At 38.9% G+C, this 16,146-nt stretch overlaps 1 protein-coding gene across 4 annotated transcripts; it reads right to left on the minus strand.

The window, feature by feature from the left end:
• Positions 1-2,204: 2,204 nt before the first annotated feature.
• Positions 2,205-14,217, minus strand: FBXO43 (F-box protein 43). Of its 4 annotated transcripts, XM_055286902.2 has the most exons (6): positions 13,390-14,178; positions 11,510-11,632; positions 9,006-10,490; positions 5,901-6,003; positions 2,812-3,015; positions 2,205-2,701 (listed from the first exon to the last, which is right to left on the minus strand). In XM_055286902.2, the coding sequence occupies exons 3-6, from the start codon at positions 10,469-10,471 to the stop codon at positions 2,453-2,455; spliced, it is 2,022 nt and encodes a 673-aa protein (XP_055142877.1). In that variant the 5' UTR covers positions 10,472-10,490; positions 11,510-11,632; positions 13,390-14,178; the 3' UTR covers positions 2,205-2,452. The 4 variants fall into 4 exon arrangements, with proteins under 4 accessions (XP_055142877.1, XP_055142878.1, XP_055142879.1 ...); XM_055286903.2 differs by lacking the exon at positions 11,510-11,632 and having other exon boundaries at positions 9,006-10,488; positions 13,390-14,217; XM_055286904.2 differs by lacking the exon at positions 11,510-11,632 and having other exon boundaries at positions 9,006-10,488; positions 13,346-14,178.
• Between the last annotated feature and the right edge of the window lie 1,929 nt (positions 14,218-16,146).

Here is a 16,146-nt window from a genome sequence, read left to right on the forward strand (position 1 = left end):
TCTGGGAGATACAATTCAAGTTGAGATTTGGGAGGAAACACTGACAAACCATATCAGCTGGGTAACCACAAAATGACAAAGGTGATCAGACCAAGAGATCAGTATGACTGCAATATATAAAAGACAATAGCAAAGTGTCTCATGATGGACTAGAAATAGGATTCCAGATTCCTTCATCGTACTACTGACATTTTTCACATGTAAAGTAAAAGAAATGTTTCTATTTCCTTTTGCATTATTCTGTAATAAAATAAGAAAAATTCATAAGATATTGGGAAATGTGAGTATTTAAAATGACCCATTAACCTGAATAGACAACATTGCATTTCCTTTTTAAAAAATATGTCAAGGAACTGGATCTGTGATTTTTAAGATCTAAAAAGTCACTGAAGGAATGTCATTTAGGGCAGGCAGAAATCAAGAGTATAAAATAGCAATACTGTTCATATGACAGATGAAGATATGGTTTGATCTGAGCCACAGAAAGAGAGGGCTTAGGTCAGGTGCAGTGGCTCATACTTGTAATCCCAGCACTTTGGGAGGTCAATGTGGGCAGATCACTTGAGGTCAGGAGTTTGTGACCAGACTGCCAAACATGGTGAAACCCCATCTCTACTAAAAATACAAAAATTAGCCGGGTGTGGTGGCAGGCACCTGTAATCCCAGCTACTCAGGAGGCTGAGGCAGGAGAATTGCTTGAACCCAGGAGACGGAAGTTGCAGTGAGCCGAGATCACACCACTGTACTCCACCCTGGGTGACAGAGTGAGGCTCTGTCTCAAAAAAAAAAAGAAAGAAAGAGAGGGCTTAAATAAATTAAATAATTAAATTAATCAAAGAATTAACTTCATAAATTAAGAGAATCAAGACTAAAATAAATTTCCTAAAAACAAAGAAACTTATAGAGAAAAAAAGTTAAGCCTAAGTGAAGAATATTAACTAGTAAATTGATCCTGATGTGAAAGATGTCTCAGAAAATTTATGAGTAAATATAATTTACATAAATATAACTTAGCCTCCAAAAACCCTTTGTGGAATTAGAAAGGATATAGATGAAAATTTAATATTTAGCAGCTAATCAAAATTTTACAGCAAGTAACAAGTTAAAATTTCAGGCAGATTTCCCTCACATATGTCTATATCTAACTCATACTTTAAATTGCTTTGTTAAAATAACATATAAGAGCTACATTTAAATCTATGCATAGATTGTGAACATAGATATGTATATATATCAGTTACCCATATACAAATAAAAAAATTATGAAACTATCTTCAAATTTTCTCCTGGTATTAGTAATTTGTTCAACAGTAGAGCTTATCTCTTTCTTAGCCTGGCGCGGTAGCTCATGCCTGTAATCCCAGCACTTTGGGAGGCCCAGGCGGGTGGATCACTTGAGGTCAGGAGTTCGAGACCAGCCTGGTCAACATGGTGAAATCCCGTGTCTACTAAAAACACAAAAATTAGACGGGCATGGTGGTGCGCGCCTATAATCCCAGCTACTCTGGAGGCTGAGGCAGGAGAATCGCTTGAACTGGGAGGCGGAGTGTGCAGTGAGCCAAGATCCTGTGAGATCATGCCACTGCACTCCAGCCCGAGCCTGAGGACACAGAGCTAGACGATGCCTCAAAAAAAAAACAAAAAAACTTAATTCTTTCTTGCTGTTCTATAAGTGGAACATGCAAACTCAAATCATTTTTGGAAATGATTTATAAATCATTAAGGTACTTTATAAACAACTTAGTAAATCTTCTTACTTAAATCTGTCTTTTCCAAGCAGCCTAAATTTGTCAGAATATCCAGATTAAATAAATTAAATCTGTGCCTATAGTTCTAGAAGTTTTTAAAGTACTTATTTGAAATGTGTTACTTGTAAGGGTATATTAACTAAGACTCCCATTATGAATAACTATATACTTCCACTAATTTACTCTTTATGTCTTCCTAGATATTAATATTCAGTAAATTTTACTTAACCAGAGACTGAAATTATAGAATAAATTCAACAGAACTTCTGAAAATATTTTATTTATATTTCATTTCAGTCAAGTACTCATTTTCCAAATCTATAAGGCCATCTGTCTAGAGTTCAAAATCTTTAATATTATTTGAAAAACTATTTTTTAAAAAATGAAGAACATTTCAAGAGTAATGAAATGCACAAATTTAAAATGTTATATAAAACAATAAAATACGTACATATAACAACAATGAAAATTCTTTATTTAAAATACCAAGTTATTAAAATGGGTAAAATGACAAAGTAAAATAAAATTTTTTCAAAACTAACTTTAAAGAAAACATACAATGAAATGGATTATAATATATACAAAATAGGAAATTAATCATCACCTGTCATTAATGGGAAGATTTGCATGTATTCAAAATATTCATAATTTTAAGTCAGATAAATAGAAAACTGCATGGGGGAGTTCTTCTATATTTAGTCTCTTCAGAGGCGTTTTAAATTCCGCTTACTCTGGGCACTTCCTGGGAGAGCATCTTTTCTATTTCTTGGCTTTGCTCCTCCTCTACTACATTCTTCAGACCCATGATAAGCACACAAACATAACACACAAAAGTCAAAACCACAGGCTGTGCGGCTACACAGTCCCCTTTTCTTATATGGCTGGTACTTAGCAGGGGACTGGCACCTTGGGCAAGGTTTTAATGCTTCATCAGTAAAAAGTGTTTTGGCAACCTGCAGTGAAAGCACACACACTAAATCTTCTGGTTTCATATAGAGGAGCACTTTATTTCAAACTCTGTAAATATTTATTTCTAATAACTTATGACATAATAAATACTCACCTTAACATATTCTTCCTGTTTACTACTTAAGTGAGTAACAGAAGAGCTTGCTAGAGGTGTCAAAACTTCTCCCCAGGGAGATAATGTTGACCCTTGCTCTCTCTGAGAACCAGGTATCCTAGCCTGTGCCTGCACAGATCTTAAAGCTGAGCGATTTAAAAGCTGGAGCCGAGTAGCAGCATCCTCGACATTTAATACAGCCCCCTGTGGTAAAGGACAAGAGGCATCAATACTGCAATACCAAAACAGTTCCGGGATAGCTTTCTGATGTACACGGATTTATATGCTTTGAAGAGGTTTTTTGCCATCAGAATTCTCTCCCTAGGCCATTCCTTTTCAGAAAAAAAACAAAAACAAAAACAAAAAAACAACCAACCTTTTCTCCCTAACATATAAAAGTTAAATAAATATAAAAAGAAAAAAATTTAAATTAAATTCTACATCTAAGTTTGTATGGCTGGTTATTTTTCCATTTATTTTAAACTTGGTTCAGCAAACCTTTCCTGTAAAGGACCAGATAATATATAATCTAGACTTTGTGGGCCATGTAGTTCCAGCTATTCAACTCCGCGGTTGTAGAAAAAGCAGCTGTAGACAAGAAGTAAACAAAAGAGTCGAGAAAACCATCAAATAACTTTCTTTTATAATTTTTTTTTGTTTTGGTTAATAATACATTAGAATAGTTCAAGTAGAAAGCAAGCGGTCTATGTTGGAATAAGACAGCAAAGGGCCCCAGGAAGGATGTCTCTGAGGAAAAGAAGGAACAGGTAGAATACCTGATTTGTTTGAACTTACACAAAGGAGACTTTCAGTTCTGGTGGATAATGGGAGATGAATCGGGGATCTGTATAGAGAAACACTAAGCAAAAATAAATAAATAAAAGAGAGAGAGAAAAAACTATGCAATTATTAACTCTGGAGGGAAAAAGTTATACTAGAACGGAAGTGTAATCATAGTGTACAACATACTATAGCTGTGAAAAAAGTTATAATAATCTCAACACAATCTTTATAATGTCAGCACCTAATTCTGATTCATTCCCAAATGGTGGTGTAATTATAGTCATAAGATAGGAGAAGAGAGAAAGGAATTCAGAAAGAGAGGGGTTATGTAGGTAGTGGCAGTAGTAGTGAGAGGTTAGAGAACGTAATCCTTTTATAGAGAATAGTAAAGAAATGACAGGGAAATAAAATTATTTAGAAATATGGAGCTAAACACTAGAAGAAAGTGTTGAAAATGATTGTCTTGATGGAACAAGAATCAAGAGTATGAAGGCATAATGGTATATTTTGTTACGATAGTCCAATTTGACTTTTTAAACCATGTACTACTTTGAAAAAGATTTTAAAAAGCAAGTCAAAATAAGAAAAAGCATAAGAAAGGGGGGAAAGTACAGTTCTTTAAGAAACTGAGTTTTTAAAAAAGTGATTGCTAGAATATGAGGATAGAATTTTTTTTTTTTGAGACAAAGTTTAACTCTGTCATCAGGCTGGAGTGCAGTGGCATGATCTCAGCTCACTGCAACCTCCACCTCCCAGGTTCAAGCAATCCTCCCGCCTCAGCCTCCCAAGTAGCTGGGATTACAAACCTGCACCACCACACCCAGCTAATTTTTGTATTTTTAGTAGAGACAGGGGTTCCACCACGTTGGTCAGGCTGGTCTTGAACTCCTGATGTCAAGTGATCCACCAACCTTGGCTTCCCAAAGTGCCGGGATTACAGGCATGAGCCACTGTGCCTGGCCAAATATGAGACTATTTCTTTTTTTTTTTTTTTTTTTTTGAGAATAGAATATTTCATTATCTGGAGTTACATGGAGGGTTGCCAGCACAACAGTATGCTTCTTCCTTAGAGGAGTTAAGGAATATATGGAGCCAAATGTTTAAATATTAATAAGTGCATGCTTAAACAACCACTTTTTAAGTCTGTCCCTAGAATATAGGGCAGCATTTGAAAAAGAGATGTTAAGAAGGCAATTAATATCTTCCCTATTATAAACTCCCAGAGCCAGCAGCTGCAGAAGTAGCCAGGAGCTCTGAACAGGTGAAAAGGTAAAGCTTTTCTTCAAAATAAAAAAGAAAGTCAAAGTTTTAGTTAATAGCAGTCCCTAATAGTTTACTGTAATGAAAAACCTGCCAATCTATATCTGGGTGTTCATATTTGTTTATGCCACGCTTTATTCCAATTATTATATTTAGTCAAATTAGAAATTCACTTATAGTATGTTATTAAATATTTTTCACTAGAACAAGAATGAACTAGTGAACTCTCAGAATCTTTTTTGGCCTAAAGTTGAATCTATAATCAAACATGGGTGCTAGTTATCAGATGCCTATTACACAACATAGCATGCCTGAGAGGAATCCATCAGCTTCTATAGGACTTTCCTTGTAACTTTAAAGCCAGAATTCAAATCCTCAAGGGAGTGCAAGTTTATGATGCTTCACAGGTACTGATCTGCTTTGCTCACTCACCTCCAGGCTTGTACCTATGCTATTTTCTCTGCTGAAACCCTCTTCTTTGTGTTCACCTGGCTAACTGCTAACTCATCATTCAGGTCTCAGTAGAGATGCACTTCTCTTGATTCCCAAGTATCAGGCAAAAACTCCTTTAAATAACTCTGGGCTTCCTCTAACACACCTAGATTGTAGTCACCTATTTACCTATATCAACCTCAGAGTGTGTGCTCCAAAAGAGCAGGAACCATGTCAGAAATGTCCACCATTGTAATCTGAGCACTGGCACAGTAAGTAACATGTAATGTCCATTCAAAAGACTGGATTAAAAATGCTATAAGGGTATCTCATTATGATTAGGATCCAGCATATCACTGGTATTCAAATGCTGTTAAGAGCACATCCACATAAGCAGCAACAACGCCCAACAAGATGTTCTTGATGCTATGTTGTTTATTCCATTTACAGACTGGGTGAAAATTGAGTTTGGGAAAACTAAAGAATTTATGAGTGAATGTTTGTTAAATGGAAAAGGTTAAAAGATAGCAGGAAAACCAAATTAGGTTTTCTAGCAACATGAGATTATTATGTATTTATACAAATCCATCTTAGAGAAGTATTACATACATTACCTCAGAATCTGTTTTCAGTTGTGCAATATAAAATTTCCTCCTCCGATTTGCATTTTTATCTTGAACAACAATTTCACGCCAATTTCTGCTTACTTTCCAAACACTATAACAAAAAGATCCATCCTCATATTGCATACATTCTATAGGATTAACATTTTGTTGTATATGCTAACTAATGAGAAAAATTTGTTTTAAAGATTTTGGGCAGTAAATTTAAACCTAAAAATTTACATAAAAATATGACTTGGTCAACATTGTTATTTCATATTGATTCATCATATAAAATAATTCCAATTAAAATGTAAAGTATATGCCAGCATTATATAGATAGGTTACTCTTTTATAAATGGTCATATAAAGCCAGTATGAGTCCACTGGGAGACTGATTAAGAGGATTTAACTTCAAACGTAACATTAAAAATTTGGAACAAGAGATGCAGGAAATGATTGTCATCTATAACACAAGAGGTTTCATCAATTTCTCCTATTCCTGTGTTTAACAAATCTCTGTCATTTTGATTACATAAACACAAGCACAATTAATCCTTCATTGGCATTACTAAGTGCCAACTATAAATACTATCATGGGTTGCACCACAGAGTTCCTATTTCATTAACCAAAGTTCATGAGAATGAAGCAACGAAAGAAAAAACACAATTTTTGTCCAGTGATTGCTGATTTATCAATAACTTTGATAATATTATTAAAAAGTAATACTTCGACTGTTAATATGGTCTTTTTTTGTTATTCTAACAAATCAAAAGGAGTAAGGTTAGAAAAGATTGAAATAAGTCACTTTTTACGGAGGGTCCCAGTTGTCAACGCTACTATTCTTCCAGCTACCATGCCCACTTCAATTGCCATTGACTCTCTCTAGGCTGATATATGTGCCCTATATCAGAGGGAAGGAAAGGAACAGGCAGAAAGTCACCCAATAATGGGGAAGAAATGAACTACATAATTGGGTATTTGCCACAGATATTGCAACTGATCAACTCTCAAGTGACCAGGAACAGTACTGCCAACATAGTTACATACTTTGCAGTACAAATACTGTACGTTTGGAGAGATGGAAAGGAGAGATAATTGCTGAAATATGACTGAAAATCAACTGCTCACATAAGCAAGCACCCAAAAGTGTCACCCAGTTCTAATTTTAACTGGTCCAAATATTCCAGCATATAAAAATAGCATTCCTGGCTGGTCACAGCGGCTCACACCTGTGACTCCAGCACTTTGGGAGGCCAAGGCAGGAGGATTGCTAGAGCCTAGGAGTTTGAGACCAGCAATGTAGTAAGACCCCATCCATACCAAAAATATTTTTAAAATCCTTTATCTCAGCCATCTCCTTAATTTTTTAAAGTTTATCATTTGAACATTTTTAAAAGGCACACAATATGGGTGCACTAATCTGTTTATTATCCTACTTAAGATACACCAAATACATTCTTGATCAAATCTATTCCAGAAAGCCTTAAATCTTAATAAGAGTTTATGGAAAAATACTGGATTAGAAATCAGAGGGCTCATTATAGACCTAGATCTATTCCTATCTCCTTGAGTGGCTGTTAGCAGGTCACTTCTCTGGGGCTCATTTCCCCATCTGTAAAACATGTGAACTAGATACCTTAGAAGACTTCCAGCTAAGAAATCCTACAGTTCTCTACAATAGACATACAATTAATGTATGGAAGAAAGATAAAGAAGGGCTTTGATAGAAGTAGTAGCCATAAAAACAACAAGGACAGAACAGGCAGTGGCTCACACCTGTAATCCCAGCACTTTGGGAAGCCGAGGTGGGAGGATCACTTGAGCCCAGGAGTTGCAGACCAGCCTGGGCAACATAGTGAGACCCCATCTCTACAAAAACTAATAACAAAACAAAACAAAAAAACCAAGGACCCTGTAAAAAACTCTTGACATACACCTATCAAGAAAGAGGCTCACTAACTTCCCGCATGTTCCTCCATAACAATCATCTTGCAGAAATCCTGTTCCACATGACTTCTCTCCTTCATTGCCATGGCATTCCCATGGGTCTTGTCTTCTGATAGTCCTGTAACTCCCCCAAATTGGCATGTACAGAGTCTCATTTTAGTCTTTGTAACCTTAGTTCCCACCCTCAATATTCTGAAATGTGTTTCTCTTTATTATGTAGCAGCATTCAATCTACTGTAACATCTGTGAACACAAATTCTTCAGTTTCTAATTACTTGAAATTCCCCAAAGTAATTAACTTTCACTGCTGTGTTAACAATAAAAATGAAATAATCCACATTCCCCTGGTATCTGGAAAGATCAAACCCTAAAATGAAAGCTAACGGTTGTTTTTAAATTCTAGAACTTAAATAATTAAGTGGTATTATTTGTACACTGTCATTTCTTAGTCAACACAATGCATTACATTATTTCTGACCAAGTATCATAACTTTAATACTACTTGCAATCTGACAATATGATCTGAACTATTAAATCATTAAACAACTTCCATGGAATAGAGCTTGCCATCTTGAAAATTTAAAATTCAATTTTTAGCAACTCTCTTTCCAAATGACAGTGATAAGAACTTTATTCAGAAAAAAAAGACTATATTATTGCTACTTAAGCAGGCTTTTAAACAGAAGGATCAGCAGGTGTGGTGGCTCGGGCCTCTAATCCCAGCACTTTGGGAGGCCGAGATGGGTGGATCTCGAGGTCAGGAGATTGAGACCATCCTGGCTAACACGGTGAAACCCCGTCTCTACTAAAAATACAAAAAATTAGCTGGGCGTGGTGGCGGGCGCCTGTAGTTCCAGCTACTTGGGAGGCTGAGGCAGGAGAATGGCGTGAACCCGGGAGGCGGAGCTTGCAGTGAGCCGAGATCAGGCCACTGCACTCCAGCCTGGGCGACAGAGTGAGACTCCTGCTCAAAAAAAAAAAAAAAAAAAACAGAAGGATCTGTACTAGGTAGCTCTGTTGGGAAGTTCACTTAAACTACCTTTGATTTAAGACAACAAAAGATAGAGATAATAAAACAAACAAAATAAAGGACAACCACTCAGGTCACAGAGAAAGTTTCCAACTTAAAAAAAGATAAGTTTTATTTCATACACAACTCTTCTTACCTGCATAGGCTCTCTGCAGTCAAGGAATCTAAAACCATAGCAAGAATATGCTTTAAATTTCTATATTTTAATTCTGTTAAGATGTCCAGTTTTTCTATACCCATTTTCTTGCCAATCAGTCCTGCAAGTATACACTGCAGTACAGCTATTTTCTCCCCATCCCCTTGCTCTAAGAATTCATGTCCACTATTTTCCTGGAATCTTTTCCTCTTGCTTTTCATGAACAGCTCATGTACCAATTGCAAGGCTGGAGTCTTTGATAAATTCTTTAAGCTAAAGGTCAAATCCCCACTCTCATCACTACTCAGCTGACCCTCTGAGATGGCAGAAGCAGCTGCTGCTCTTTTTTCAGAGTCAGGGTGGACAATCTGCTTTTCCTCTTCCGTCTCTGACTGTGAGCTTTGCTCCCGAAGGGTGGACAGTCTTCTCGACCTTCCAAGATGTCTTGTCTTTCTTATGGTGTTCCCAACTTTGGGAGTCCCCTTATGTTTCTGCAGTAGTTCTTGAAAAGAACCCTCCTGGTCAGAGAGGGAATCTTCTGATTTCTCCAAGCTAAGTGAGTTAAAACCACTGTCTTCAGGCGTTGAAATATTGCCTCTCACTTCAGGTGAAGGAGAAATTTGACTTGCATTAAATCTAATGTTTGCCACAAGATTACTTATCGGAGTCACAAATATGTCCTCGTCTGTTCCACAAGTTGTTCCACTAACAGAGGAGCCCAGGAGCTCTGGACATGCATTCTCATCATTAATGCATAAACTGCTATCACTAAAGTCATGTGTGATAGAGTCTTTAAAATTATTGCCCTGAATTGGAGATATACATTCAACTTCAAATAGGCTACAATCATCTTTGGAATCATCAATTGTCGAAGTCTTTTGCTGAGAAAAATTAAGCCTCAATTTTTGACTGCATGAAGTCACTTCTTCTGTTTTTAAAGTGCTAGTAACTAAAGGGCTAAAATTATTTGCCCTGGAAAAACCTGAAGCACTGCTTGGAATATTTTTTTCTAAGTTGATAACTTGGCTTATACTACTTTCTAAAGAACTATTTTGTGATTCAAAGTCCCCCTTTAGACGAGCAAAAGATACATTCAAACTTCTGCGAGGTAAACATTTTTTCCCTCTGATTTTAGGTGTTTCACAAAGTTCTGGGGTTTTATCCTTTTCCTTCCTAGGCAAGATACATTTCTTTTTTTGAGTGGGAGACTCTAAAGGATGTGTTAAGCCCAGGCCTGAAGTTTCAGGGTGCTCATAGAGTAATGTTGGGCCTTTTTCTTTCTTTCCAAGATATTCTTTATCTATATTATCAAAGCTACCAGATTTTAACTCATTGTAGCCACTATCTTGAAATGAAGACGTGGAACAAAAATCTCTGAATGTGGAGTACTTGGAGTTGACAATTGGAGGAGAGTCCATCCCATTTCCTGCTTCAGTGCCAGCTTGACCTGAGTGCCTTTGTGACATCTTCAAAATCTCTGTTTCTGTAAAGTGACAACAAAGTTATTCTGCCTTCGAAGTGAGTATCCAGGCAGCTTGTACCATAATACATTATTTGTTATGAGTACAGATAATAATGGAAAATTGTATGACAATTTTTGAAAAGTTACTTTAAAAAAACAATTCCACTCCATAAAAAACTGATGTGTATCCTACTTAAAACGAGTTCTCGACATCACAAAGCCAAAATGTTCAGGTTATAAATATTCAAAGATCACTTGATTAATCACAGGCTAAGCATCATGCACACATATTTTATTGAACTACCCTAAAGAGAAAAACCTAGAAGAATTATTTTTAGATTATTTTATTACCTTATGATTTTCACAGAACTAAACAATTTTGATTTTAATATTCCAGCTTATTTGTGCCAGCCTATATTAGTCTACTCAAAAAATGCCATATGCTACTTTTTAAACACCTTGGAGAATGTGTCAAATAATGAGTGCTGCCTCTAGATCTACCTGCAATCAGGCTGAACAACTCAAGTAACGTTCAAACACGTAACATAGACCTGTTATAGAAACCTAGTCCCCATAACCATTCACGAGGTGTGAATTCCCAGACTTAAGCCTTTACAAAGACTGGCTCATCGATAAACTACTAACACATTTTTCTTGAGCTAACCATAGTGAACTACTGCACCACAGATAGGGCCATTTCAAACTTCGCATGTTACACTTATTCATATCTCACTTTCTAAATATTTTGTGATGCAAGGTCCAGTTTCAGCCTTGAATTCACAGTTAATAGGCAACTATTTATGGGAAAACCACCATTTAAAATATTCTTGAAGTTGCAAATAAAGAATGCAACTCAATTACTTAAAGAACAGTTACTCAGTAGTACATGAGCAAGGAATGACACTAAGAAATATTTTACTCCTTAAACTTTTCAAGTGTCATCACATTCCTTCTTTTTAGAAACTTGAAATAAATCTTAACTCAAAGTAAGATAACAAATTTGTTTTGACAAAAATAGTGTTAAGAAAAAAATTTATTATAGTTTTTGATATTTTTCCAGATGATTCAAAGGACATGAAGAAGACTGTCATTCCTTCAAAGTTTTCTCCAGGACAAATGCACAATTTTTCTCCATTAAAAGATCCTAGGAAGATCTATTTATTGGCTGTAATGAGACAGTAATTTATTTATGCTTAGATTTAATCAAATATATGAGTGAATGATCTTTGTTACAAAAGCAAATTGCTACTCTAAACACAAAATATTTCTTTATGGTTTGATGATCATTAAAAGATTATTTTTACTAAACAAAGTCTAAGTATTTTTTAACCTTTTAAACCTATACTCGTTTTTGATAAATGTCATACATGTCCCCTTCTGATCTACATCCTCTCAGATCACTGCTAACTTCTGCACATGGTCACAAGCCAAGAAGATTTATCAAACTGCTTTTTATAATTTTGTTATATTTTTAAACAATTTTGTTTTACAAATATTAAATTAATAAAGTAGAATGCATATTCAAATTACATCTCCACCCATGAATTGTTTTCTCCCTCTCTGAAAGTAATTCTTTTAAATAACACTTTCCACTCAATTTGGGTCACAGCCCTTTTATTTTTAATTTTTTACTTTTTTATTTTTAATTTTTATTTTTTGAGACGGAGTCTCGCTTTTTCACCCAGGCTGGAGTGCAGTGGCACGATTTCGGCTCACTGCAGCCTCTGCCTCCCGGGTTCAACCGATTCTCCTGTCTCAGCTTCCCCACTGACTGGTATTACAGGCGCACACAACCACGCCCGGCTAATTTGTGTATTTTTAGTAGAGACGGGCTTTCGCCATGTTGGCCAGGCTGGTCTCGAACTCCTGACCTCAGGTGATCCACCCACCTTGGCCTCCAAAGTGCTGGGATTACAGGCGTGAGCCACCGTGCCCGGCAGGTCACGGTCCTTTTAAAAGGTTATGGCAATTGTACTGCTACTTCACCACTAGGTGTCTCACAATGCTAGAATTTGGGAAACTCAGAGGCAAATTGTTAAAAACAAAGTGGGGAATGCAGATATTATCTCTTTCCCCTAAAATGTTATCCAAAAATCTATTCTGGCCGGTGGCTCACGCCTGTAATCCCAGCACTTTAGAAGGCCGCGGCGGGAGAAATGCTTGAGACAAGGAGTTTGAGACCAGCCTGGGTGACATAGTGAGACCCCATCTCTTAAAAAAAAATTTGTTTCTGTTCATCTACACACTTGAAGTTGCCTCCAACGTCCTTTCTCTGCTATCATTTTCATCCTTCTACTACCCCAAGACGTTGGTCTCAAACGTGGTTCTTCGCAACTGAATTTTAAAATTAGTCATGTAAAATCATGGACTGTCTGTTGTATTTTACAGACTCAACAGTTCACGGATAAATCAATCAAGCCTCTTCGATATTCATTTTTAAAAACTAGGCTTCTGATAAAAGGCTGAGAAAACTTCCTAAAGTGTTCTTTAAGAAAAAAAAAAAAAAGCAGCGGCCGGGCGCGGTAGCTCACGCCTGTAATCCCAGCACTTTGGAAGGCCGGGGCGGGCGGATCACGAGGTCAGGAGAGCGAGACCATCCTGGCTAACATGGTGAAACCCCGTCTCTACTAAAAATACAAAAAAATTAGGCGGGTGTGGTGGCGGGCGCCTGTAGTGCCAGCTACTCGGGAGGCTGAGGCAGGAGAATGGCGTGAACCTGGGAGGCGGAGCTTGCGGTGAGCCGAGATCGCGCCACTGCACTCCAGCCTGGGCGACAGAGCGATTCCGTCTCAAAAAAAAAAAAAAAAAAAAAAAAAAAAAAAGAAGAAGAAGAAGAAAAAGAAAAAGCACCCACCACATCAGAGAATGAAATACTTACATTAAACACAAATGTCCCTCATTTGTTAAAGCGGAAACTCTTACCATCAGTAAAATCTTGAGCTCTTAGATGTCAAAGTTACGTAGGCTTCCACACAAGAAATTCTCTCATCTTTGTCTTTAAAATTCATGCCAAAATAATGCCACTTAAAGAGAAAAACTTTCGTTTGCACAATTAATTGAAAGGTGCAGCAGCATCGTGATTGCTCAAAGTCGAAAGGTACACAGGGTGCATGCCGCAGGGATTATTCCTAACACTTGAGAAGGTCTAAATCATTTTGAATTTCCTTCAGCCCTTCAGAAAATAGCTATCTTAATATCCTTGTTTTCTCCAGCTGGACTTAGACATGAGTAAACTCCCCAAATTCGGGTTCCTGAAAAGGCAGTGTGTGCTGGGGCCTGGCACTGACTCCTGCGAGGAGCTATGGCGGGCGGGTGGGTAACGGTCTCACCAAGGCGTCAAAGATCCGCTAGGCTCAGAAAGCCAAGGGCAGCAGGGGATGGGCTGGCGTCACCGGGAGCGGAGGAGTGAGGGCTGCCGCGCGCCTCCCTAGGCCCAGCACCTGGAAGACACAGGGGGACGCGGGGCCGGGCCGCCGGGAGACCCGCTAACGGGCACTCGCCTGGGGTCCCCCCGCCGCCTGCCTGGAGGCCGAGGGGCCGGGCGAGGCGCCGAAGCAGACAGGTAGGAGGGGAGCCGGGCAGCAGCCGCTGGATGCGCCGGGGAGGAGCCTCGGCCTCGCCCCCTGGGATGCGGGCTATGGCAACCCCCACGCCAGCTTCGCGTGGGGCCGCTGCCTTTACCTCCTTGGGCTTGAACGGCCCGCCCGGAGTAACCGCTACGCGCAGCCCCGCCCCGCGCCGCGCTGTCCCGCCCCTTCCTCCGGCTCCGCAGCACTCCCGCCCGGCCGCCCGCAGGCCTGGGTCCTCGCTTGAGCGGGAGGAGCGCCCCCTCTCTCGCTCATCCCTGCACCCGTCCTGAGGCGGGTCAGAAAGGCCCTGCCTCTCCCCATTCCCACTTTGGGAAGCATTACCGTATTTAGGAATGCTAAGGTGGCCTACAGTGGGATGCCATTAGAAATCATGTATGAGAATGTTCGCTTGGAAATGTTTCTCCAAACTGTCAAATGCAAAAAGCAAGTTACAAACTGACCCCTTTTAGGTTAAAAATACGGATATACACAGGATGAGGTCTGAAAGGTATGAATAACTTGGATACGGTACCTTTGTACAGGATTATGTTTGCTTTTTAGTTGTGTCTTTTTATCTGTTTTCTTCTCATGTTTCAACAATGAATATATACACATTTTGTGATAAAAAGGCTGAGCCGGGCCTGGTGGCTCACGTCTGTAATCCCAGCACTTTGAGAGGCAGAGGTGGGAGGATCACTTGAGCCAAGGAATTCGAGACCAGCCTGGGCAACATAGTGAGGCCCCGGACTCAAAAAAAAGATTTTTAAAAAATCTATTCATAAACACCAGAGTGAAATGTGTTCATTGTTTACAAACATCCCTTTTTGGGCATCATGAACTCCCAAGTACCCTCAAAGCCAAATAAATTTTTTAAACGCTAATTTTTTCATTCAATAAATATTTACATCTATTATATGCCAGGGACACTCCTGCTGCTCTTGGCAGCTTCTTCCTAGTCTTCTTTTTCTGGCTTCTTTTCCTTGGCCTACTCCCTAAATGAGAGGTCCTACCTCAGCATTTTTATTAGTTTATCATCCCATGCTTATGTAATTCTTATTCAGAACTTCAACCATCACTTTTAAGCCAGTAACAGGCACTACCACCACTCTGACTGGACATTTCTCCATCTGGATGTCCCTCAGTCATCCAAAACCAAACTCACTAAAATTATTATTATTATGAGACAGGGTCTCGCTCTGTCACCCAGGCTGGAGTGCAGTGGTGCGATCTTGGCTCACTGCAACCTCCACCTCCCAGGTTCAAATGATTCTCCTGCCTCAGCCTCCCGAGTAGCTGGGATTACAGGCGCCCACCACCACGCCTAGCTAATTTTTGTATTTTCAGTAGAGACAGAGTTTTGCCAGGTTGGCCAGGCTGGTCTCAAACTCCTGGCCTCAGGTGATCCACCTGCCTCGGCCTCCCAAAGTGCTGAGATTACAGGCATGAGCCACTGTGCCCGTCCACTAACAGTTATTAAATTCCAACTATGTGCCAATTACTGGGCTAGGTACTGGGAATACAGAGCTGACACAGCCACCGTTACTGCTGTTAAGGAACTCACTGGTATAGAGCAAGTGCTGTAACAGAGGAATAGTAGCAGCACAAAGGAAAGAAGAACCAGCTAACTCGACTGGAGAACAGAGTGCATGAGATAGATTTTGATGTACTAGTGGCAATTTAAAAGGCAGACAACAGGAAATTCCAAACTTAAAATGTACAAGGGCAGGAAAATTTCAAACTCAAAACAAAACGTGCAAGAGCAGTTGGGCACATGGAGAAACTGCAAATAATTTGTTATAGGCAGAAACTAAGAGTTGTTGGAGGAAAGGATTAGAGAAAATTCCTGAGACGCGAAGAAGCTAAGTCTTGGAAAGTTCTGGATGCAAGTTAAGAGTTTGAAGAGCATTTTAGAAAGTTCACTCTGGTGGCAGAATGGAGGACAGAATGAAGAGAGGCAAGGGTGGCTGCTAGGAGACCAGTAGGAAGCTACCGCATTTCTCCAGAAGGCAGTGGGAGTAGAGCAGAACCAAGACGTGACATATTCAGTTGGCAGAATCAACTGCATGGGGCAAGGATTGAGGGAATGAAGAGTATAGGCTTGGGAGAAAAT

This window comes from Symphalangus syndactylus, chromosome 7 (genome assembly GCF_028878055.3).
Source record: "Symphalangus syndactylus isolate Jambi chromosome 7, NHGRI_mSymSyn1-v2.1_pri, whole genome shotgun sequence".
NCBI lineage: Eukaryota > Metazoa > Chordata > Mammalia > Primates > Hylobatidae > Symphalangus > Symphalangus syndactylus.

Excerpts from the sequence above, each read along its gene's own strand:
- FBXO43 (XM_055286903.2), bottom strand. The coding sequence starts at position 10,471 with ATGTCACAAAGGCACTCAGGTCAAGCTGGCACTGAAGCAGGAAATGGG. Across the intron at positions 6,004-9,005 it reads ACTGCAGAGAGCCTATGCAG|TGTTTGGAAAGTAAGCAGAA; the intron begins GTAAGAAGAGTT and ends TTTTTGTTATAG. Across the intron at positions 3,016-5,900 it reads AACTGAAAACAGATTCTGAG|GGGGCTGTATTAAATGTCGA; the intron begins GTAATGTATGTA and ends CCTTTACCACAG.